Source organism: Cotesia typhae, unplaced genomic scaffold, assembly GCF_013202065.1.
Source record: "Cotesia typhae breed Kobodo isofemale line unplaced genomic scaffold, CoteBio_Ctyphae contig_11, whole genome shotgun sequence".
NCBI lineage: Eukaryota > Metazoa > Arthropoda > Insecta > Hymenoptera > Braconidae > Cotesia > Cotesia typhae.
In genome coordinates this window covers 1250892-1274318 of record NW_027423711.1, presented here as the reverse complement: position 1 = coordinate 1274318, position 23427 = coordinate 1250892, and the positions used below count along the sequence as shown (strand labels likewise).

Below are 23427 nucleotides of genomic sequence, written 5' to 3'. Positions count from 1 at the left end.
AGAGCTATGAAACGGGTCTAATTGAAGTTAATCATGACGAACAATAAAGCGACAGTACATTAAGAACAAGATTGATAAAAATAAATATAAATATAAATAAAAATGTATTAAATGAATATATATTGAAGAAATATATAATAAATGAACAAACATTGTTATAGGAATCGTGAGAGGGTGTAAAATTTTGCTATCACAACTGTTCGTCCAACTTTTTACGTGGGCTGTGCGCGATGTTGCGAAAAAATTCTAGTCATTTAAATGATAATTAATATAAATAAATAAATAAATAAATAAAATCCCTTGACGTAAATTGTTCTTCTTACTGAAGATAAAGTTTTATTTTTCACGCTGAATAAAACAAAACAATTATATAATACATGAAAAATAAAGTGAATAACTGTGCAATTATCGGAGCTCATTTGCATTTCATTTTCACGACGTATGATTTTAAGAAATTATAAATAAAATAATAAAATGTATTAATTTTTAATAAAATCAAGGGATACCTTCTAGTCTTGGCTTTCCAACGTGTATATTTACTATTTATACAAAATAATCTGAAATAAAGTTTATGTACGTTTATCGTACATATCTCATAAACAAATTTTTTTATTATTAAACAGTATTATTTATTATTATAATTATTTTTATTTATTTAAGATCTTTACAAAAATTCCAGTCTTATAACATGAAATGAAATTACTTTTTTTCAATAATATGAATAAAAAATGCCGGTACTTTGACCTCATTAAGAGGTTTGAAGTCACCAAAAATTTTATGGTCTTTTTGGGAAAATATCTCTCTTAACATGTCCCGAAAGACATTAAGCCGATGAGGATAGTAAGATAAGCGAAATTCATTTTGATTCTCTGGATCATCGTTATTTTCATCCAAGGACAAGAAGTAATCCAGGATGACCATTTGTGGCTCACCAGAAACCCAATAAACGGATGTTCTTATATCTTTGGTATGCGGACTCTGGAAAAAGTAAAGAAAATTCATCGGTTATTTTTGTTTTATTTAAATTAATATCAATATTATTACTCATTTTGACTATTGAATTTCAGGTTCTATTAATCAAGGTAATTTAAGCCCGGGTAGAAATATCCACCCTTGAAAATTATACTAAGATGATGGATGAATTATTATTATTTTATTTCATCCATCAGCGGAGCTGTGTTGAATCTCGACTCAATTTAATGGAAAATTTTTAAGTGGGATCTGGTTACCCTGAGGATTACAAATATAAATAATAAAATTTGGTTCTTACATTATAATAAATGCATCTCGCCGGTGCGACCCCGCCGTCTAAAATATAATCATAATTCCTGTGATCGATAAGAAGAAATCCTCCTGGCTTTAAGCACATCTCAAAGTTTTTTAATATTTGTTTTTGTTCTCTCTGGTCGCCGTAAGCGTCATGGATATGTGCGAAACTGTTTCCTAAGCAGATTACAGCGTCAAAACCGCTGCCAATAAGCTGCTTGATGTCTTTCGTTAAAGTTAGCCAATTTGCTTCTTCGATAACTAAAAAATAAAAAATACAGTTAATAAAATTTATTATTGTTATAATTTTAGTTACAATGAAAAATTATTTGAAGCAAATAACTTTATTGTATTTGAAGTTATTAAAAATTAATTTTTATATCTTAAATACTTTATCAGAGTTCATTGCCTTTCTAACAATCAAAAAATAACTTATATAAGTTAAAAAACAGAACAATTATCAATAATTATAAAATATTATGACACAATATACTTTCAGTCAACTGTTGCAATTAATCAAAAAATTATATGACCCTGCCTGTAAATATACTGATAATCATTAATCGTATTATTTATTATTTAAACATTTTTTAAACAGTTATGATAAAGTTTACCACTGATAATTTGAACTTCAATTAAAATTTATAATTATAAATTATAATATATTTTTGTTATCAGCTGCAATACTTCCGACATATAAGATGGTTGAATATTCATAAAAATTATTAATAAATACAACTGTATCAATAGATTGAGATAAACAAAAATATAAATACAGAATTTAAACATAAAACCCTTAATAAAGATAGTAAATTGAATATTTAAATAATTCAGACATCGCTTTGGGACATAAAAATTTATATTTTTAAGAAGATTATTATTTACTGCCAGTAATAAACCTGAAATAACTATTCAATGTCAGCTAATATAATGACTAAAAGGAATAAACGTACAAGAGACTTATATTAACTAAATGGACTTGAAATTACATTGACTTGAAAAAACTTTTAGTTTAAAATTGTTCATAAATATTTTTATAAACAAATTATAAATTTATCCTCACATATTACTGAAAATTTACACGTACATATTAAATTTTTTACGTGCATATTTTTTGAATTTTTTTTATACGTGATAAAAATAAAATTCAATTTTTCTCAATATGTTAATCAATTACTGTCCAGATAAGCTAAAATAATTAATAAATGTCAATTCAATCATAATAATTTGACTTTCAAGTTCACACAATTTATATAAGCGCAATCTAAATTTGAAATTTTAACTCAGAAATTTATAAATCAATTCAAGGGAACAAAATAGTTAATTGAATATTAATATAACATAATAAATAATAAAAAATATAATTACTCCAATTATCGAAGCCAGGTTCTTTCCTACGGTCCCATCGGTCCTTGAGGGCATGCTTGAGCATTTTGTCGGAAGCGTCGACACTAACGACTTCAAAGCCTTCCTCAATTAGCATTATTGAGTCGATACCAGTACCGCAGGCTACATCAAGGATCCTTTTGCAGCCCTTTTCACGTAACAAACCCACTAAAAAGTCTTTATAAACCTGAGTACGTTGTTTTTTGTCTCCGATTAAAGTCTTCCATACTTCTGCGGCTTTTCCATCGGCATACTGATCGCGTACACCTTCGGCAGCGGCTCCAGGAGTTCGGGTACGAAACACTAAATCCATTTTTTTAAAAATAAATTTTAAAATGACTAGAGAATTAGTCGTAGGATTCTTAAAGACTGGCACCGATACCCGTGATCCACTTACATATATACTGAGGGGCCAGTACGCCACGAGTCGGACTGATAAAGTGAATAAAAAAAAATAGAGATAATTTAATTCCTTCAATAGTATTAATCAGTTTAACGATATTCTGTTGCTATTATGATGTCTATTACGAAATTTACGCTTGCTCAAGTCGAAAGAATATTGGTTGATAGTGTTTTTATTAATCTACAGACTTCTGTTTTTTTAGTTGTTGGTTGCTTTTTGATTTGTTAACTGACGTATGACATCAGAAAGAAAAAACGCGCAAACAAAATAATTAAAAATACAATTGTTTCTTTAATGTGGGAATCACCGCTCTTAACTTTTTTGGTCAATTTTTTCTATAATAAGATATTACAAACATATATTTTTTTAATAGATGATTTCAAAGTTTGTTTGGTTTCATCATTTTCTTAAATTTTCTGATGCAATAATACATTAGAAATTTTTTTTTAACTTTTACTTATTATAATTTAGTTTATTAAAATTTTTGTAGACCAATTGGTTAAATTAAAACTTTTTATCAAACAAACATATGAAAAAAATTCGTTTAATATATGTAAAAATCCTATTTCAATAAAATGCAAATAATAGTTCAATTACTAAAATCTACTGAAAGAATGTAACAATTTTAGTCTTTTATTTACTTTTTTTTCCGTTGTCTTTATAAATTTTAAACTAAAAATAAGTCTACAATAAAAAAAAAAAAAAAAATATGTATATATACAAAAATAACAAGACAACTTGTGAATTTTAACATATTTTTTATCTTTATCAGTTACTTTCAACGATTACATGATTAAAATTATCGTGAAATTGGCAGTTTTGTATCGTATCAGTGATCTACATTATAATCATAGTCATAATCACAAGTATTACATTATTATAATAAGAAAATCGTAAGCATATTTAGAGTAATACAACAAGGAGTTCGATTCACTGAATAAAATACCTCTATGTAAAGACACGTGATTCAATGATTCTGAAAAATAAAACTACAAGCAACCCATTACCATTTCAAATAATACAACAACTAAATCATAGATACTAAAAATTAAAAAATATTTTGAAAATTATCTATCTATTTACATTCTACTTTTTAAATCTTTCATTATCTTACTATTTTGACATTTTCATTAAGTCGTATTCTTGATTATTCCTACATCGATTCACGTTTCTTTATATTTATCATTATAATTATTAATATCCGTATTGAAGCTTGTGCTGTTGTACAAAATTTTTTTTTATAACTACATAAAAATATCAATTAACATTAATGAATACGTAAAAAAAAATATTTAATAGTTAATAATAAATTGTGTGGATACAATTAATTAAAAATAATTGGCAATTAAGTTAGAGATAAGACGAGTTTACAATCTAACGCAAATGTTTGATTTTTTAAAAATTTATTTTTCTATTTTTTAGCAGCGATGCTTTATTTTTATCTCATGTCTTCATAGAAATTATCCGATTTTTATTTATTACCTATACATTCATTATTATTATAATTATTATTGATAGTTTGGTTAGTCACTCGAATTCCAAATATTAATTGTCTCTCTCTCTCTCTCTTTTTTTTTATTACTTGATTCGCCTTAATTGTCTTACAACCAAATCAGAAATAACAACCTTCATATATTTTTCAAATCATCTGGCATGTCATTTTTCGGATGTTTATTTTCAAAATGTTGTTTATACGTCTTAGGATCTGGCATCTGGGCCTATAAAAAAAATAAATATATGCTTTAATTAATACACAATACGTAATAAGACAAAAAACATATTTTCAGTCATTGCTTATCATGAATCACAAAATACTTCTGATAATTACATTAAATTTACGGTTCAAGAATTATGTGTATAAAAATAACACATATTTACTGTAATAATAAAATATAATTAAAAAAAAAAAAAAATCGATATAATTGCAAATAATCAACTAGTTATTTTTCAACAATAAAATATATGATAAGACTATTATTGTAAAATAAACACATTAACGTAGAAATATAATTGTAGTAAGAATTATATGACTCTAAAGTTAGCAGACGTCTGAAAATTTTTGATTTTTTTTATTAATTAAATTACAACTAAAAAGATATTTCTAAAAAATTACACTTATAGTTATTCAAATTTTTTACAGGTGAAATTTTTTTTTAAATTATTAAATTGAAATTTTTTCAATAAAAAATTTTAAAAAATTTTGAAATGTCGGCTACCTTCATTTTCATAGAATTATGTATACCCACCTTACAAACAACACAGACATGAACAAGGGCTTTCTGGGCAGCCTTTTTTTGTTCATTAGCACTGTGGCCTTGCTGTTTTTTCAATTTCGCACTCTTTTCAGCAGCTTTAGCCTGGGATTGAATTTTCTGGTGTCCTCGTGCCATTTTTTTTTTCAGTTGCTCCGATTGTTTCTGATGCAAAAAAAAAAGCAATGCAAAATCATGAATTAATTCATCTCTTAAAAATATTAAATTAAGTATAAATTAAATTGAAGATATTCAGTAGCAAATAAATATAACATCATTCCAATGTTCTCAATCCACTTGACCCCAAAAGTTCTCGTCAAAGAACATCAGACCTACGACATATGGATGCGTAACGCCACCAAATTCATCAAACAAATTCCAGTTAATTAGCTAAAAATTTCTAGTTAATAAATCAATTTTCAATTAAAAACTTATTACTGTTGATAAATAAATTATTAAAATCGTGTTAATTTTCCAACCTTACCTGTGTGAGAGGTTTTCAGAAGCAGTTATCCAACTCGTTACCGATTATTTATAGCTCTAGTTATCAAAGGATTAGAAACGTTTTTTACTGTTTTTTTTTTTATATAAAAAGAACCGTTTTTTAGTTTTAAATAAAGTCAACAGTAATATTTAGCGATATAGATTGTTTTAAAAAATAATGATGCTTTTCATTCACGTTTTAGTGAAAAATTTTTTTTCTTCTCTATTTTTAGTTCTAGATTTTAACACCGGCGATTGCTAACTTCTGAAATAAATTTTAACTAATTTTTTCTTTAATAATATTTTATAGCAAATTTAATACAAACAAGAAATTAATGATATGTTTAAATAATGTAATTGTTAACTGATGATTTAAATAACTTTATTATTTTTAATTCTTTTTTTTTAGTATTATTTTTGTCAAGTGATTTGTCGGTAAGTGAAATTTCTTTTTTTAGAATTGAAGTAGTATTGACATCTACCAGATTACTAACAAAATACAACGAATAATAAAAGACGCAATAATATTATTGAACAACAAAAATCGTAATATATATTTATGTTGATTAACCTCAATATATCAATGGAACCATCAACTATTGATTCAATGGGAACGAAACGCCGCAGGTAAACAAAAAACCAATAATCATTTTATCAATAATTATTACCATGAATAAAGTAAATATTCAGATGTAATAATTAAACTTTTTTTAGTTCATCACGTACAATAAAACGTAGAAAATTTGATGATGAATTGGTGGAGACAACTTTCAATCTCCAACCACCAGCATCTAGTACTAAATCTAATTCACGATCACGAAGTGTCTCCGTTTCAACTGCCCCGATGGATGTTGTACCTCAATCACCGGTAGTGCATACAATCACAGTGCCAGTGATACTCCAGTCAGATCGCATCAACCGACGTCCCAGCAGACAACCAGGAAACAACACATCAGGAAGGAAGAGCAAGAAGAACAAAAATCATCCCCATTCAGTAAACGCGACAAAGGATTTGGGCAGATGGAAACCAACTGACGACCTCGCACTCATCACTGGTGTCCAACAGACCAACGATTTGAAAATGGTTCATAGAGGTACTAAATTTTCATGTCGTTTCACTCTGCAAGAAATTCAGCAGAGATGGTATGCGTTACTTTATGACAGTAATGTATCTCGAGTTGCTGTACAAGCGATGAGAAATTTGCATCCTGAATTGATAGCCAGCGTGCAAGCCCGTACTTTGTATAGCAAAGCTGAAGAAGATCTTCTTGGTACAGTTAAATCGGTATGTTTTAAGTATTATAAAATAGCAAATACAAATATTAAAATTTTTTAAAGTCACTAGTTTCTATTAATCTGGTCTTTAAAATATTTAATATCATGAGACAATCGCACAAAATATCAAACAAAAATAACATCACTTTTAAAATACCCAGCTTTGTTACCACAGCTTACGAACATCGTTTGTTATATCAACTATACGGTTTTGGCAAGATTTACCCCCTGAAATTATAAAAATGAAGTTAGTCGACATCTTAAAATTTTTAGAAATTTTTTATTGAAAAAATTTCGATTAAACAATTAAAAAAAAAATTTCACCTGTAAAAAACTTGAAAAACTATAAGTGTAATTTTTTAGAAATATCTTTTTCGTTGTCATTAAATTAATAAAAAAAATATAAAATTTTCAGACGTCTGCTAACTTCAGTGTCATCTGAAATTTCGAATTCTCTTGGTTTAGAATCTTGTAAGACGAGAGCATTCGATTTTCTTATAAATCTCGAATAATAATAAAATAGTAAGCTGGTTAAGATGATTAAAAACATTATGTTGCACTTGATTATTATGTAAATTTTATATTTTAAGCTATCATGTAAATTTTATACTTCTATTATGTATGTATTAGCTGTACTTATGCGAAGTATAACTTTATATATATTTTTGTCATTCGGCTTCGTGTCTTGGGATTTAAACCTAATAAATAAATAAATAAATAAATAAAATATTGCAGACATCCCAGCCGATGTTAGAAACATTCCAGAAGCTTTTGGAGACCAATGCTCAAGCATTTTATCCAGCAAGAACCGCTAAAGCTCTGATGGCGCACTGGCAGCTAATGAAACAGTATCATTTATTGCCTGATCAAACTATTCAGCAGATGTCTCGCGGTGAACATATTCTTAATTTTTCTGATGCTGAGGATGCGCTTAATGATATGGAATTGTCTGAACAAAAAGATGAGCTCAATGATACTGAGATGACTATTTTTGATCGAAAAAATAAAAAGGAAATTAGAGTATTGGAAAATGAATTAAGTAGATGGCAAGTACTTGTGGACAATGTCGCGGGTACTAATCCACCAGATTTCGATAATCAGACATTGGCCATTCTGCGTGGGAGACTTGTACGTTATTTAATGAGATCTAAAGAGGTAAATTTATTTATTAGTAGTTATAACTATTGAATATTCATTATAATTAATTATTGTTTGTTTAACAAGATTACAGTTGGTCGGTCAACAAAAGATCATAACGTGGATGTAGATTTATCGCTTGAAGGACCAGCTTGGAAAATTTCACGTCGACAGGGAACTATTCGCTTGAGAAATAATGGAGATTTTTTCATTTCTTCGGAAGGGAAACGACCTATTTTTGTTGACAGCAGACCGATATTAGCTGGAAATAAAATGAAATTAAATAACAATAGTGTTATTGAGGTAATTATTTAATAAATTTTACTGCGTAATACAATACTCTAGGATGAAATAATTTTGTGGTAATTAATAAAAAAACATATTTTTTAGATTTCTGGACTCCGATTCATATTCTTAATAAATCAAGATTTAATATCAGTGATACGTCAGGAAACAGCTAAATTTAATTATACACAAATGCAGTAGTAAACCAATAAACCAAAGGAAAGGAAATATTTTTTTCCTCATTAATCTTACAGCTTGCGAAAAAAAATTTTTTATCAGACTTAAATATAAAATCAGTCGCAGTAAATCATTAAAAGTATTTATTTTTTAACAAAACATGTGTAAAATATACCTGTAACTTTTTTTTTATGATAAAAATAAAATAGTTTACCAAACAATTTTATATCTTTTGCATGACATTAAAGTTAGCTGTCACTATTATAATTTTTTTTTAATAGATAAATTTGCTCTGATAAATTATTTTTGAAAAATTGCATTTTTTACTTTTTTAATTTTCTAAATGTCAATTTTTTGTTCTCATTTTTTTTTTGCCATAATTTATTTGTTAAAAAAATTTTTTAAATTAATTATTATCTGCTAAATTGATTCTCATACCCTTTGCAGTATAATAAAATTATTAAATAATTGACTACTACATATTTAATGAATTAATTACTTTGATGCAGTAATAAGACTGAGTTTCTAAAGTCTTGAATATTCATTCGTAGTCTGTAAGCAGTATAACTTAAAATGAAATTTGATGTAAGTTAAGTAGAATTTAAGCTAGTTGAGTTATTAAAGTTATTCTGGTATAGTTAAAATTTTATAAGTACTTAGTGAAATAAAAAAACTTTAGTATAACAGATTATCAATTTCTCAATTTCCACATTTTTTAAGTTAAAATTATAAAATATCTTCTAAATTCATAATGAAAATTAACTTAGCTGATAGTTGATAATTTTAAGAATTTTTGTAACAAATAAATTCTGGCAAAAAAAAATTGACATTTAGAAATTTAAAAAAACTACAAATACAATTTTTTTTTTAATAATTTTTTGGAGCAAATTTATTTGTTAAAAAAAATTAAAAAATTGTCAAGTGACAGCTAACTAATGTCGTAAATTCATTTGTAAAAATTTTCGTAAGCGACATCTGTCATTGATATTGAGTATCAATATCTATTTTATAGGTTATCTGTACTCACAGTAAACACCGCGCGCAATTGTCATTGTCGTGTAAATAAATAATTTGTTTTGATTTCTCTATCAAAGTTTTGAAAATTTTTTTTGTTTATCAATTATGCAAGTTGTCAAAATTATTAACAAAATGGAAAAATTATCAGGAAAACACCATAAGTGTTATTGTCACTCATAATTTTATCTCAAGTAAGTTTAATAAAGTCCAATAATTATTAAAAAAAAAATCTTAATTTAATCAATTAATTTTCAGAAGCTAAACTATAAAAAAAAAAAAAAAAAAAAAAAAAAAAACAATGGATCTCCTTTCTCAGGAGCCGTTGTTTTCAACGGATCCAAACACTGTCGGGTTTGACAAGTCAGCTGGCAAAAAATGGATTTATCCTGAGAACTACCCAGTGCGGGAGTACCAATTTTCAATTGTAAAAACAGCGTTATTTCAAAACACCCTGGTGTGCTTGCCAACTGGATTGGGTAAGACATTCATTGCCGCAGTAGTGATGTATAATTTTTGGCGCTGGTACCCTCGAGGTATAATTGTATTCTTGGCACCCACGAAACCTTTGGTGGCGCAGCAAATTGAAGCGTGCCATGACATCATGGGAATCCCCATCAGCCAAACAATACAATTGACGGGTGTGATTCACCAGAAGGAACGCAAAATTGCTTGGCAAGAAAGACGTGTGATATTCGCGACACCTCAAACTTTCCAGTATGATTTGGCGAAAGATATAATCCCCAAAGAACTGGTCAAATGTGTGATAATCGACGAGGCACATCGTGCTCTAGGTAAGCACGCTTACTGCGAGTGTGTACGTTTACTTAATGAAAAAAATGAATATTATAGACTCGTAGCTCTTTCAGCAACACCTGGAAGCAAATTAGAAGCAGTACAAGAAGTAATTCGTAATCTTCACATCTCGCGTTTAGAATTAAGAGATGATTCTTCGCCAGATATTCTACCGTACATAAATCAGAAAAATATGCAGATCGTTGAAGTCGGTATGAATGACGATTTCAAACGTTTTTATGATAGATATATGAATATAATGGATCCGGTGTATCGAGTTTTACTCAAAAATAATATTATTAAAATGGATATTTCGTCACTAAGCAAAGGGAAAATGTTTTACATACGCAATGATCTCCAAAAAAACCGAAATAAGAGGTTCAATTATGGTGAGTTGTACAATACGATAAACATTTTGTCAACGATGGTCTATGCCAAGGATTTGATGATTTATCACGGGCTAAGAACGTTTCATAAATTTTATCAAAATCACTCAGATAAACCCTGGATTAATGACAAACCTGAGTTACAGGATTTACTGGAGGAAGTTGGTCATTACCTTGGTGAATTTCCTAATATACAAGCATTGATGGACGGTAATGATAAGGCATTCGCTGATATGAATATCGTGTACGGTCATCGTAAATACGAGAGGTTGCAAGAAATACTCACCGAATATTTCACTGACGCTCAGAAGAATAATGTCAGCACGCGAGTTATTGTTTTTTCAGAATTTAGAGAGTCAGTTAGCGAAATTTATGTCTCATTGTATAAATTACAGCCGCTGATAAGGCCACAAATATTTGTCGGTCAGGCTCACTTAATGAAACAAGCACAGCAGAAACGAGCGATTGAAGATTTTCGCAACAACAAAGTTAATGTTTTAATTTCTACATCAGTAGGTGAAGAGGGTTTGGATGTTGGAGAAGTTGACTTGATCGTTTGTTTCGATACCACTGGAAAAACACCCACACGTTTGGTGCAAAGAATTGGTCGAACTGGAAGGAAACGTGATGGTCGGGTCATAGTTCTTGTCACAGACTCTAAAGAACACCAAACGTTGAAGTCTGCTTTGATATCCAAGGATAATCTCAACACTAAAGTTTTACAGTCGAAACAAATCAAAGAGGTATTGAACGACAACTCTCCGCGGATGATTCCTGATGACTTGAATCCAGAGTGTTGCAGGATGAAAATGACTGTGATACCAATTACACCGCGAGCTAGGTCTAAAAAGAAATCCAGCGATGCGAAGAAGAATAAAACGCAGCTTAAACGAAAGTATACGAAAAAGAAATTGAAAGACAGTTTCGAGGATGAAGTTAAGATGAATATAGATGGTTATGAATCGATAAGTACAGTCAATAAACCACGTACGAAAAAAGAGAAACAGTCATCACTGATGAATTTTTTTCAAAACTCAAACATTTCTAATTGTAGGGACAGCAGTGTACAAGATGACGAAGTTGTTTGTATGCGAGTTGAGGAAGTACCGCGAATAGTACCAACAGTCATCAGCAAATTGAATACCAACGCTATAAGAATAAAGCCTACAGATGCTAAAATTTTGTCCTCGGATCTTGAAGCTTCGAATTTTCTCACGCTGTGCGCGATGAAAGAGTCGGAAAAAGTTTTGAAGAAGCAAACTACAGTCTTGAACTTTACATTCATGCCTAATTTCATGGATTGTGAAGACGATATATTAGAAAACTTAAAAATACCGTCCCTTAGAACTCTAGATTGTATTTTATCGTTAACGGAATATATACAGCCAGCTGAGGAAAAGGGTGATGAGTTTTCTGATTTTTTCAATGATGACATGGGTAACTGGGACAATGATTTTGTTGATTATAATCAAGATCAAGATAGTCAGGCTGATTATAAGTACGGAAATCGAAGTAATTACCAAAATAAAAATGATAGCAGTAAGCAAAATGAGTTATTTCTTCAGAAAAGTAAATTCGAAGCATTGCTGGACGACTCTACCGACGAAGAGGATTTGTACGGGCCGGATGAAGTTCTTCCGGCTCATGAAAGGATTAATTTGACTGACTTTCTTGATGTCACGAATAAAAATGAGCAAAGTTCCAAAGAGGGTACCTTGAACAAGAGTTCTGTTGTGACAGGTGGAGCATTTGAGGATTTACTGGATACTTCTTCAGATGAGAGTGTTGAGATTATTGAAAATCCTAAAAAGTGTGAGAATGATTTAAATTCAACTAGGCAAGCAACTAATGTTCTGATTGATGCACGTGAATCACATGTTGTACCTGCGATAAATAATTACGAGGCTGATACTGTGTTAATCGATCAAATAAAAACCGGCACTATTCCGATTAGTGATTTTGAAAATGATCCTCGGGTAGTTGATTTAGAACCTGAGCTACAGATTATAAATAAGATAATAAATAATGTAGAACCTGATACAGTATTAGTAAATAATTTAAAACCAGTTACGGAAAGAGTAAATAATTTAGATAGAGATACAGTGCGGGTAAATAATTCAGAAGCAGATACCGTATTGGTAAACAATTTAGAAACAGACACTCTTCCTGTGACTGACTCTGATACTTTAATAATAAGTAAATCCAACCCAACACAACCTACTAAAAGTCAAAATACAAATAATATAGAAATTTTAATTCAAGTTCCAGTGCAAGATAATTTTGACAACATTGATTTTGATAGTGATTTTGGTTCTTGGGAAAAGAAAGTTTTTCAAAAAAATATTAAATCACAAGATAAAAATATCAAAATTTCACCTGTCAAGAAACCAGAAAATGTTTTGAATGGTGTTAAAAGTTCAAATCTAGTCAAGAATTCACAAAATTCAGTAGATAATATTAAAAAACCTACGATGAATAAATTAATAAAAATGAGTAATGAAGAAAAAAGTGAAAATAAAAAAGATGACTGTCATTCACCTGATTTAGTAAAAAGTTCAAGCCACCATAGGTCAAATCAGTCAAAATTTAATCGTACACTTGACTTTTCAAATAAAAAGTCTTTGGAAGTGGTGGGCGAGTCTTATGAAAAAATTCATTGTACTACGCTTTCAGATGATGACATTTTTGATTGTGAAAGTTTGGTCGCTGATTCAGATCTCGAAGAACAATTACGTGATGTCGAAAAGTTAAATTCGGATAAAAAAAGCGAGAATACAGGGAAAGATAGTGAGAGTAAAGTTAATCAATTGAAAGAATTGGATAATTTGAAGAATACTTTGCCATTAAGTTGTTCTAGTCCTATGCAATTGAAAAAAAATGACAGAAATTTGCTATTAGAGCCTATCACTGTAGATACTAATTTAATAGAGACGTATGTTAATGATTGTGATTGGGACAGTGATTTTGAGACATCATCTGCACCGATTACAGAGTGTAAATACTTCGGAAGTAATCCATCAACTATTTCTGCAACTACTGCTACAACGAGTAAACAATTAACGTCAATTGCAGATAAAATTTGTTCTCAGAAAAATCAAAAAGAAAATAATCCGAACTGGTTGTCGACAAAAACGGCTGAGAGAAAAACAATCCAACAAGGAAACTCATTTAAATCGAACAAATCGCAAAAGAATTGTCTTCCCATCTTAACTTTTAATCCTAAACATAGAACTCAAAAGGATTCTTCGGACTCGGACAGTGATTTTGCACCAACAAAAATTGTTAAAAATGTTTTCCAAAGCCGCTTAAGTGTAGGCAATGGCCGGACTCATGATTCTCCACCAAAAAATAATGCTAAAGCTGATTCATGTCTTCCAAAAGTCAATAGTCCAAAGTCATTATCTACGTCAAACTTGAATAAGTTTGCTGCAACTTCCAGAGTTGTTTCAAAGCTATCATCGTCTAAACCAGGTGTACAGTCAACTTCTTCATGGATTGAAACCAAAAAGTCTACCTCACTTGATAGTTTTCCAAAGAAACAGAAGTTGAGAGAACATCATCGGAAGAAGCGGAGGAGAAAAAATAATTTTATTGATGACGAAGCTGACGTATCTTCAGATGAAAATCATTCATCAGAATACTCTGAAGATGATGATGATGGCGCAGATCTTCAGGATTTCGTCAGTTATACTCAGTACCATGACAAAGCTGTTGACATGAAAGCTCACTATCTTCAGAGTGTACGGAGTCCGCGAAGACCCGGTAAATTTATAATCAAACAACCTAAACCAGTTTCTCCTGAAGTACAAATTTATTCTCAAGTCATTCCTGAAGAACCTAACTCGTATCTTTACGTAAGTATATTTTTTTTTTTATTTTCTAAGAGTTTATTTTATTAAATTAATTTATTAAAAAATAAATTTTCCTATGTAGGATTCGTTTTGTGTAGAAGATGGTGATGAAGGTCTAAACGAACTTTCTTCTGAAGAAATAACTGTAATCGAAGAAGTTGAATTTAATAGAAATAAATCAAGGAATAGAAAAAGAAAACGTGATGTCTCAGAAGATACTCGTTCTAAGCGTAAAAGGATAATAATTAATTCTGATAGCAGCGGTGATGACATTGAAATACTACGCGCTCAAATTGCTGATGAATCAATGTTGTTAAAAAATAATATGTCATAATTACACTCGCATATAATTAAATCAATTATTATAAAAGTATTTGTGGTGTAAGATTAAATTTAGTAATTGTTGTTATCGATAATTTTGAATTTATACGTTTTTTCTCGTAGTGACGGGATAATACAATGCTTTTAAAAGATATTTTTTTATTTTATTACTGACTACAAGACAAATCTCGTGATAAATGTAATTTATAATTATAAATTAATCAATTGCAAGATTTTATAATATTGTTAAGAGTATTAATAAATTATTAATTTTTTTCAAACTTATTGTATTTTACTTTACTTAGTGCTAAGCTGATTTTTCACTCCATTAGATTTCATACATAGAAAATATTTTTCTATTATAGAATAATCTTTAAACCCATCAATTAGTGTAATATTAGAATCTACTTAGAAAATTATGAAAAATGAAACCTAAAACCGTTGAATTTTAGTGTTGCTTATACTACGCTTATTTTTTTGAAAGCATGAATTTCAATAGCGTATTTAAGGAAATAGGACACAATAATTGGTGAATAGTACAAAGGACATGTCCTCCTTGCGAGTATAAAACGTATGAAATATGAATAAATAGTTCAGTCTTCATTTCGCAGTCTTCAGAGAAGTATTTTCTCAAGCTCTAGAGTTCTTAAAAAAAAAAAAAAAAAAAAATTGGTAGAAAAAAAATATTTAAAAAATTAATTAAACAATTTTAAGAAATACTTTTATTTTTTATCTTTTTAGTAGACTTTAAAATGTATCACACAGTTATAATTTTGGTAGTAGTATCAGCAGTTTACGGAGGACCACTAGAACCCACAACCCAGCAACCGCACTCTGCAGAAGGAACAAAAATTCAACAAACACCATCTCTGGTAACTTACGAGCCTTTGCCATTAAACAACCACTACCCAACTTATCCAGAGTACAAGCCTGTTCAGTCAGATAATACACAATTGGTTCCATCACCACCGCCATCATCTTCATACAATTGGATATCAACAATCATTACCAGCTTGGTACCCATCAGAAGCTTTGCTCTTTCGTATGGAGCTCGCGCATTTGGATATTTTTTCCAATTCACCGCTCTTTTCGTCGCGGGATTGGCTATTACGACATCTCTTTGTATTTTCACTCCTGTTTGTAGCATAACGTTTTCTGGACTAAATCTAGATAAAAAAGAGGTAACAAGTGATTATAATTATGAATTTGATTTTTAATGAATAGAATTAAAAATATTTTTCATTCTCAGGTGAAACAACAGGTGTCCGAATTAGCAAGAGCATTTATGACTCAAGATAATCTTGATGCAGCGACAATTTTCGTCCACCGTGCTATCCAGAAATATTATCAACTTCAGAATGCTGGTGCTAAATAATAGAAATAAAAATTAAAAAATTATCAAGGATCAATTTCTTGATAAGGTAAAAGACCCAATTATTGACACTTGCAATTTTATTTTAATTAAAAAAAAAAAAAAAAAAAATTAACTCTGATAAATTAATTAATATAATTTTTTTAATTAATATAAATTTTATGATAATTGGTTTTTTGAGAACCTTTTTATTTTTTTTTTATTAAAATAAAATTATGACATTAAAGTTAGCTGCTATTAAAATTTCTACAAGTCCATTTTTTTAATCATTTTTTTTTGCTATAATTTATTTGTTAAAAAAAATTAAAACAATTGTGAAGTGACAGCTAAATTTAATGTCATAATAAAATTGTAAGTGTCCAACAACTAGGCCAGTATCAATAACTGAGTCTTTTACCTTATAAATAAAATAATTTTATCAAAATTAATTTTAAAACTTTTTTTAAAAATATATAATGTTGTAAAAAAAATCTTAAAAATTGCATAGAAAAAACTTGTGAAAATTTCCATATGCATTTCTTTATACTATTTCTTTTGTAACAAATAAATTGTTTATAAATTATTAAAAAATTATCAGATGTCTGCTAAATTCGCACTCATAATTCTAAACAAGGAAATAAAATGCCTGAAGATGTAAGTCTGTAGACTAAATTAAATAAGAAATAAATAAAGATAAGAAAAATATCAAAATTGAAATAATCAATTTATCAATTTTATCGGCGTATGATAAAAATTTTTATAGTAATTTATGCATGTATAAGTATAAAATTAATAACGTTTATAACATTTTTCTGGGTTTTCCCAGATCCCTTCTTCGCATCATTCTTCTCCTACTCTCTTATAGTCCATCGAAAGCGCGACCAACGACCGCAGGCCGGTTTTTACATTTTATTACAATCTAAACCGACACGCGAGACATCAGGACGCGACTAGGAGCTTTATTACACGCTATGCTCACAATATTTAAAATTCAAGTTGAAAAAGTAAACAAGTAACGTGACTCCATTAATTTAAAAAAAAAAAAAAAAAAAAAAAAATACCCAACAAATAAATTGATATTTAAAACTCTGCAAAATGAAAATAAATATAGGTAATTTCTTAATTTATTTTTTAATTACTAAAATTAACATTTAGATTAATTTTTGCTAACAAATTTTTATTTAAATTTATAAAAATAAATGTGTAGTTAATTTATTTAAAATTTTTTAAATATCACTGGAAGTAGAGATTTAGTTTCTAAAAAGTGTCCTTGAATTTTAATTGACTTAAGGTCAAGGCCGAATTATTTAATATTAAAATGTCTATTATTAAAACGAATTGTAAATACATACAATTTTAATAACATTCAATATTCAATGATTATTTTTTTATTACCAATAATAAAAAATATATTTATTCAACTTGAAATTTTTAATAGTTCTGCTGATAAATTTGACACTCCTATGGGTGAATTTTATCGACTACACTGATGGAGTTATAATACCCAAACTTAAAAGATCATCCATGAAATCAGCAAGACAATTCATTTCTGACAGCGATGATATTTTTATTCCATACCAAGGAGAACGCTTCACTGTCTTTGATTGGAACCTGTACAAAGTAAAATTATTTATAAATATTAACGTTAAATTTTTTAAATAAGTATCATCTTCACTAATTTTATTTCACTTAATTACAGCTAATTGCAAATAAATATCGAGGAAATGTGTTGATCTCTCCGGTGTCCTTGAAATTAGCATTAGTTTTACTGTTCGAAGGAGCTCAGGACCAAACAGCTTACGAATTAGCAGGCGCTTTGCAGCTTCCGGCAAATGAATGGAATGTGAGAGATAAATTTTCACCTATCTTACGATCTCTTCAGGTAAAATAATACTGTCAATTTTTTATTTTCTTCTTTAACAATGTAATTTTTTAATACTTTACATAAAATTGAGTAATGATAATTCATCATCTTTTTAGCCAATTTCTGATGAGTATACTCTGAATATTGGAACAAGAATTTACTTAAATAATAGCTTATCAATAAGACAAAGCTATGCTTCTATTGTTAAAGCATATTACAACACGGATATTGTATCCAGTAATTTTACGGATGCTCGGACAACTGCTAATAATGTCAACGGTTGGGTTAGAAATCTCACAAACGGAAATATTGAAAAAATGATTGATGATGGTATGTACTGATAAATTTTTTTATTTTTAATAATACATAGATATAAAACATAAAATATATTTAGAAAGTAAAAAAAAAATATTACTATTTTTAGTATTTCATGTATCATATATTTATTTTCTTCATTGAATTTATAAAATTATCCATTACAAATTTTTATTACTCACTTTTCTTAGTACATGTAAAAAAATATTTAACTTGATGTTTTTTTTTTCGAAGAAACCACAATTAAAGATTCAATGATGCTGGTGATGAATGTCCTCTACTTTAAAGGCCTCTGGAACGGAAATAAATTCACTGCCGATAGATCAAAGTTCAACAAATTTTACCAATCACCTAATACGCACGTAGATATCAACTATATGACGTCTGTGGGAAATTACTATTTCCTAGAATCTCCAGAGCTCGATGCTAAAATTTTACGTCTCCCTTACGTCGTAAATTTCAATTTAAATAATAATTTTTTTTTTTTTTTAATCTGTGATGATATTTTAAAACTTAATTATTTTAACTTTCAGGGTCGCAAGTTTGCAATGAATATAATCCTACCAAGGACTGTAGATGGGCTAGATACGTTAATCAACAAAGTGAACCCATTTATTTTAGCACGACACGCACTGCTATTGCAAAGATTGCCAGCCGAAGTAATGATTCCAATCTTTAAGTTTGATGTTACAAATCACCTTGAGCCGATACTCCGTGATGTAATTTTATTACTTATGAATCCTTTCTATACTTAATGTCAACAAAAGTATTAGTAACTTTTTTTTCTTATTATTAACAAATTTAGTTGGGTATCCGGGATATTTTTGACAACACAGCAACGCTGACTAAGATCATAAAAACAAAACGTGGTCAAAATTTAATGGTATCTGATATTATTCAGAAAGCAGGAATTGAAGTCAATGAAAATGGAACTACTGCTTTTGCAGCTACTGGTAATTTTTTTTTTTTTTTAAAATAAGCAATTATTTTTTATAATTAATATTAATATAAGTTTTTTTAAATATATTTAGAAGTAAACATTGGCAATAAAGTAGCGGATCAAACATTTTATGCCGACCATCCTTTCATTTTTTACATTGAAGACGAAACAATGGGGACAATTCTGTACATGGGTAGGGTAATTAACCCCCTGGAGGGCAGCGGTAATAGAGAGATATCTGAGAATATCCCAGAACACTCTAGTGTCCTACAGATGCAAAGTCCAAATGGTATTTAAAATTCAATAACTTCTAAGTTAAATAATTAATTAACAGAAAATTGAGCTCTGAAAATTTAATCAGATGTGACGAAATCTAATTAATTTGCGCTGACTATTGGCACAAGTGGATTAGCTTAAAATTTGTAATTAACTAGCAAGCTTATTCATTGGATGAACAATGACTACCTCATTTAATCTGACCATATCCATGTTGACACACTTATTTATTCGTTGATATGACGTATAACTGGGAATTCCGAGAGTTTCATTTTTGGTAGAATACGTAACAAAAGGCCCAGTCATTCGAAATATATAATTACAAGAACTAGGGTTTGTGAATAGAAAAATACTATTGTCATATTTACACTCACGTGATTATATCACAGTATAATAGAATCCTATTGGGAAAAAAAAAAAAAAATACGAACAATACTTTTAGGTGTTTTTTGTAATTTTTGAGAAAAAGAAATCCCGATTGAATCCAAACTATCGGCAAAAATTTATTTATATTCATCACTTGAGCTAGTTCAGTGTAAAAGTTTCTGTCTGATTGAAGATTTATCGAAATTATAAATATTAAAATGTGGAAGTTAATAAGTCTTATATTTATTAGTAAAACATTTGAAGGTAATAATAGTGGTAAAAAAATAATAGTCGATTAAATTAATTTTTTTACTAGAAAATGATTATTGCACATTTTTCCGTGAAGTACTTGATGAAAATAACTGTAATTCATTTAATTGTAATTTTCTTTTCAATCAATTTCAAAATTCTAATTTTAAAAAATTCTTTGCATTCATTTTTTCAATTTTTTTTTTTATCTAATTTTTAAGTTGTTTTTTTTAAATAAATAAAAAATTGTCTGACTACTTCTTTTTTCACGGCCATGAATAATGACGTAAATTTGTCGTAATAAGTTTACACAGTTTGTAGATATTATTTTAACAATTGATTTTATTTTATTTTTAGTTCCATCGGTGACAGGACTTAATGCAGAACGGAATAATTATTTTGGCATTGAGTTATTACAGGTAAAAGTTAGAAAATAATTGTCATATTAATTCATCATAGTAATACTTTTTCTATTTTTAAATAGGGAATTAACGACCAGACGACAGGAAATGTGGTAATTTCACCGCTAAGCGTTAAATCAGCTCTGACTATTTTATCAGAGGCAACAGGAGGTGATACTCGAGAGGAACTTTTGTCAGCTCTGAGACTTCCTTCTGACATATCGCAAATCCGTGATATATCCAAACAAATACTACAATCTTTGTTGGTAATAATCAAGGCATTATATAATATTTCTTGCAATAAAAATTTAATTCAATCTAAATATTTAATTTCAATTTAAATTTAGACAACTACCAATGGAACAGAAATCGATGCAGCGAATCGCCTGTGGCTTGAACAGGGAACTCAATTATCTGATGATTTTAATAACATATTAAAATCCAATTACGGCAGTGACACCAGCAATGTTACTTTTAGTAACATCCAGTCAACAGTATTAACTATTAATAACTGGGTTCGGCAGTTTACTAGCGGTCATATAGACTCTATTGTTGATTCAAGTAATATTATTTATCACAATTGAGAGATGAAAGATTAAAGTTACATAGGTTATAACTTATCTGTTTATTTTTAATTTCATCAGGCTCACTGAGTCCAGCAACGAAAATACTATTGACATCCGCGCTTTATTTCAAAGGCAACTGGAAAAAGGCATTCGATAAAAGCTTAACTCGTAATCGATGTTTCAATATTCCTAATCAAGCTTGTCATACTGTACCGATGATGGAAAGTGTTTCCAATTATTTTTATGCCTCCATTCCGGATTTAAAAGCTGAAGTTGTTGAAATTCCTTATGATGTAAGTTATTATCAACAACAATAGATATTAATTGATTGACTGTTAAGTAATATGTTGATTAGTAATAATAACTTATTATATTGTATAAAAAAAATATAATGATTTTTTATTTCAGGATGACAAAATATCAATGTTAGTTTTCTTACCAACCAAGGAAGGTCTACAAAGTTTATCAATTTTATCCAGAGATTTATCATACACATCTATATCTTCAATACTTAACAGTCTTCGAGAAACAGAATTGATACTTTTAATGCCTAGATTTAGTGTAGAAACTAAAACTGATTTGCGCTCAACTCTCGAAACGGTAAATTTAATTTAATAATCCAAATATTTTTATATAATTCTTGTAAATATTAATAATATTATAAATTACAGTTGGGAATCAAACAATTGTTTACCGTAAATGCAAATTTTACTAATTTTTTGATAAATGGCGGTGCCAAAGTTGACAGCGTTCTTCATAATGCCAAAATAGAAGTCAATGAGGATGGTACTGTTGCAGCTGCAGTTACAGGTAAATTAATTAAAAAAAAAAAAAAAAATTAAAATTTTAAATAAAAAAATGAAAACTACGAAATAAATTGAAAAAAGTATCAACAGGCGACGAATAAAAGCTTAAATTGAAGATAATCGTGTAAATTTTTACATGAATTTAATAGATTTAATTTAAGTTATCTTTTACGGCTTAAAAATTATTTGAAGACAAAGGGCCGAAATACGTTCATTGAAAAATTTTTGAAAATTTTCAAAATTACAAAATTAATTAAAAAAATTATCAAAACTAGACAAATCACAGTTTATATTGAAGATATTTAAATGATGTTTAAAATAAATTCGATAGATTTTATCTGTCTTTTACACCGGAAAATTATTTCCATAAAATCTACGAAATTCAAAATTTGTTGAAAATGAAAAAAATTTTTAAGCACCCACAACTCGTAAACTAACCAACCGATTTTGCTCATCTTCGAACTAGATCTTAGTATTGATCTACAGAATAAGCTCACAAAATTTCATGACGATCGGTTGAGAACTGTGTACATATATAAATACATATATAAACTTTTGAATCAATGCCATTTTTCGATATTACTCGATGAAATTAAACATATTATGACAAAATTTTCTTAAAATTATGATATGAAACCGGCTAAAATAGGTAGATTTCTTAGAAATCTACCTAAAAATGCCAAGGTCAATGATATTAAAATCAAGTTTATTTTCGTTTTACTTGACTTAATTTTTTATTGTTTGTAAATATTTTTCAAGTATTATTGATAATTTTTTTTTTATTGATTTATTTATTTTTTTTTTTTTTTTTCAGGACTGTCAGTGGTTCCACTGATGGGATCATCGATCGACGCATTTAGAGTAAATCGTCCATTCTTGTTAATGTTGATTGATCGCCAAACAAATAGCATAATCTTTAGCGGTCGCGTAACTCGTCCATGATAATGTTATGTTCATATTTATACGCGTCCTTAAGTAATAAATCCATTCATGACATAAATTATTAATTAATAAACTTAAATCAATCTTAAGTCATAAGAAGATTTATGTAACTCAAAAATTTATGTATATTCTTTTGTGAATTTTTTATTTTTGCAATCTTTAAAATTACTTCATCGGCCAGTAATATCTCTATGGTCAATTAAGAAATGCATAATATCAAATTTTTACTTATATAATACTTTAAAGTAATTTGGATTTAAAATCAGGAGTAATCGAATGTATTTTAGGTGAGTTATATAAATTTAATCTGTAAAAAATAT

At 28.6% G+C, this 23427-nt stretch overlaps 6 protein-coding genes across 7 annotated transcripts; 4 read left to right on the top strand and 2 right to left on the bottom strand.

Annotated features, from left to right (window-relative positions):
• Positions 1–625: 625 nt before the first annotated feature.
• Gnmt (Glycine N-methyltransferase) lies at positions 626–3013 on the bottom strand. The gene is made up of 3 exons (XM_074242756.1): positions 2635–3013; positions 1271–1527; positions 626–978 (listed from the first exon to the last, which is right to left on the bottom strand). Exons 1-3 carry the CDS (start codon positions 2963–2965, stop codon positions 700–702), a joined length of 867 nt encoding a protein of 288 aa, XP_074098857.1. The 5' UTR covers positions 2966–3013; the 3' UTR covers positions 626–699.
• Positions 3014–3793: 780 nt separating this feature from the next.
• LOC141527351 (zinc finger protein 706) lies at positions 3794–6150 on the bottom strand. Its single transcript, XM_074242776.1, has 3 exons — positions 5792–6150; positions 5302–5472; positions 3794–4773 (listed from the first exon to the last, which is right to left on the bottom strand). The coding sequence occupies exons 2-3, from the start codon at positions 5443–5445 to the stop codon at positions 4684–4686; spliced, it is 234 nt and encodes a 77-aa protein (XP_074098877.1). The 5' UTR covers positions 5446–5472; positions 5792–6150; the 3' UTR covers positions 3794–4683.
• A 151-nt stretch (positions 6151–6301) lies between these two features.
• Positions 6302–8885, top strand: Rcd5 (microspherule protein Rcd5). Its single transcript, XM_074259725.1, has 5 exons — positions 6302–6417; positions 6505–7075; positions 7801–8220; positions 8290–8505; positions 8593–8885. Exons 1-5 carry the CDS (start codon positions 6350–6352, stop codon positions 8686–8688), a joined length of 1371 nt encoding a protein of 456 aa, XP_074115826.1. The 5' UTR covers positions 6302–6349; the 3' UTR covers positions 8689–8885.
• Positions 8886–9015: 130 nt separating this feature from the next.
• Positions 9016–15310, top strand: Fancm (FA complementation group M). Its single transcript, XM_074259715.1, has 3 exons — positions 9016–9872; positions 9937–14713; positions 14793–15310. The coding sequence occupies exons 2-3, from the start codon at positions 9980–9982 to the stop codon at positions 15042–15044; spliced, it is 4986 nt and encodes a 1661-aa protein (XP_074115816.1). The 5' UTR covers positions 9016–9872; positions 9937–9979; the 3' UTR covers positions 15045–15310.
• Positions 15311–15589: 279 nt separating this feature from the next.
• LOC141526610 (uncharacterized) lies at positions 15590–17011 on the top strand. The gene is made up of 2 exons (XM_074241656.1): positions 15590–16212; positions 16281–17011. Exons 1-2 carry the CDS (start codon positions 15784–15786, stop codon positions 16404–16406), a joined length of 555 nt encoding a protein of 184 aa, XP_074097757.1. The 5' UTR covers positions 15590–15783; the 3' UTR covers positions 16407–17011.
• Positions 17012–17306: 295 nt separating this feature from the next.
• Positions 17307–23225, top strand: LOC141527388 (uncharacterized). 2 transcript variants are annotated; one of them, XM_074242820.1, is made up of 15 exons: positions 17307–17493; positions 17821–18002; positions 18082–18264; positions 18363–18576; positions 18796–19013; positions 19095–19280; positions 19367–19514; positions 19593–19790; positions 20750–20811; positions 20877–21059; positions 21141–21354; positions 21438–21652; positions 21768–21959; positions 22031–22169; positions 22980–23225. In XM_074242820.1, exons 1-15 carry the CDS (start codon positions 17478–17480, stop codon positions 23105–23107), a joined length of 2478 nt encoding a protein of 825 aa, XP_074098921.1. In that variant the 5' UTR covers positions 17307–17477; the 3' UTR covers positions 23108–23225. The 2 variants fall into 2 exon arrangements, with proteins under 2 accessions (XP_074098921.1, XP_074098916.1); XM_074242815.1 differs by having other exon boundaries at positions 18796–19280.
• The last annotated feature ends 202 nt before the right edge of the window (positions 23226–23427 follow it).

What these genes read in the sequence shown, in the direction of transcription:
- LOC141527351 (XM_074242776.1), bottom strand. Translation starts at nt 5,445, where the DNA reads ATGGCACGAGGACACCAGAAAATTCAATCCCAGGCTAAAGCTGCTGAA. An exon ending in ATGTCTGTGTTGTTTGTAAG is followed by an intron (nt 4,774 to 5,301) that starts GTGGGTATACAT and finishes TTTTTTTTATAG; the next exon opens with GCCCAGATGCCAGATCCTAA.
- LOC141526610 (XM_074241656.1), top strand. Translation starts at nt 15,784, where the DNA reads ATGTATCACACAGTTATAATTTTGGTAGTAGTATCAGCAGTTTACGGA. An exon ending in TAAATCTAGATAAAAAAGAG is followed by an intron (nt 16,213 to 16,280) that starts GTAACAAGTGAT and finishes TTTCATTCTCAG; the next exon opens with GTGAAACAACAGGTGTCCGA.
- Gnmt (XM_074242756.1), bottom strand. Translation starts at nt 2,965, where the DNA reads ATGGATTTAGTGTTTCGTACCCGAACTCCTGGAGCCGCTGCCGAAGGT. An exon ending in ACCTGGCTTCGATAATTGGA is followed by an intron (nt 1,528 to 2,634) that starts GTAATTATATTT and finishes TTTATTTTTTAG; the next exon opens with TTATCGAAGAAGCAAATTGG. An exon ending in CGAGATGCATTTATTATAAT is followed by an intron (nt 979 to 1,270) that starts GTAAGAACCAAA and finishes TACTTTTTCCAG; the next exon opens with AGTCCGCATACCAAAGATAT.
- Rcd5 (XM_074259725.1), top strand. Translation starts at nt 6,350, where the DNA reads ATGTTGATTAACCTCAATATATCAATGGAACCATCAACTATTGATTCA. An exon ending in ATGGGAACGAAACGCCGCAG is followed by an intron (nt 6,418 to 6,504) that starts GTAAACAAAAAA and finishes AACTTTTTTTAG; the next exon opens with TTCATCACGTACAATAAAAC. An exon ending in ATAACAATAGTGTTATTGAG is followed by an intron (nt 8,506 to 8,592) that starts GTAATTATTTAA and finishes CATATTTTTTAG; the next exon opens with ATTTCTGGACTCCGATTCAT.
- LOC141527388 (XM_074242815.1), top strand. An exon ending in TGAAAAAATGATTGATGATG is followed by an intron (nt 18,577 to 18,795) that starts GTATGTACTGAT and finishes TTTTTTTCGAAG; the next exon opens with AAACCACAATTAAAGATTCA. An exon ending in ACAGATGCAAAGTCCAAATG is followed by an intron (nt 19,791 to 20,749) that starts GTATTTAAAATT and finishes TTTTATTTTTAG; the next exon opens with TTCCATCGGTGACAGGACTT.
- Fancm (XM_074259715.1), top strand. Translation starts at nt 9,980, where the DNA reads ATGGATCTCCTTTCTCAGGAGCCGTTGTTTTCAACGGATCCAAACACT. An exon ending in AACCTAACTCGTATCTTTAC is followed by an intron (nt 14,714 to 14,792) that starts GTAAGTATATTT and finishes TTTCCTATGTAG; the next exon opens with GATTCGTTTTGTGTAGAAGA.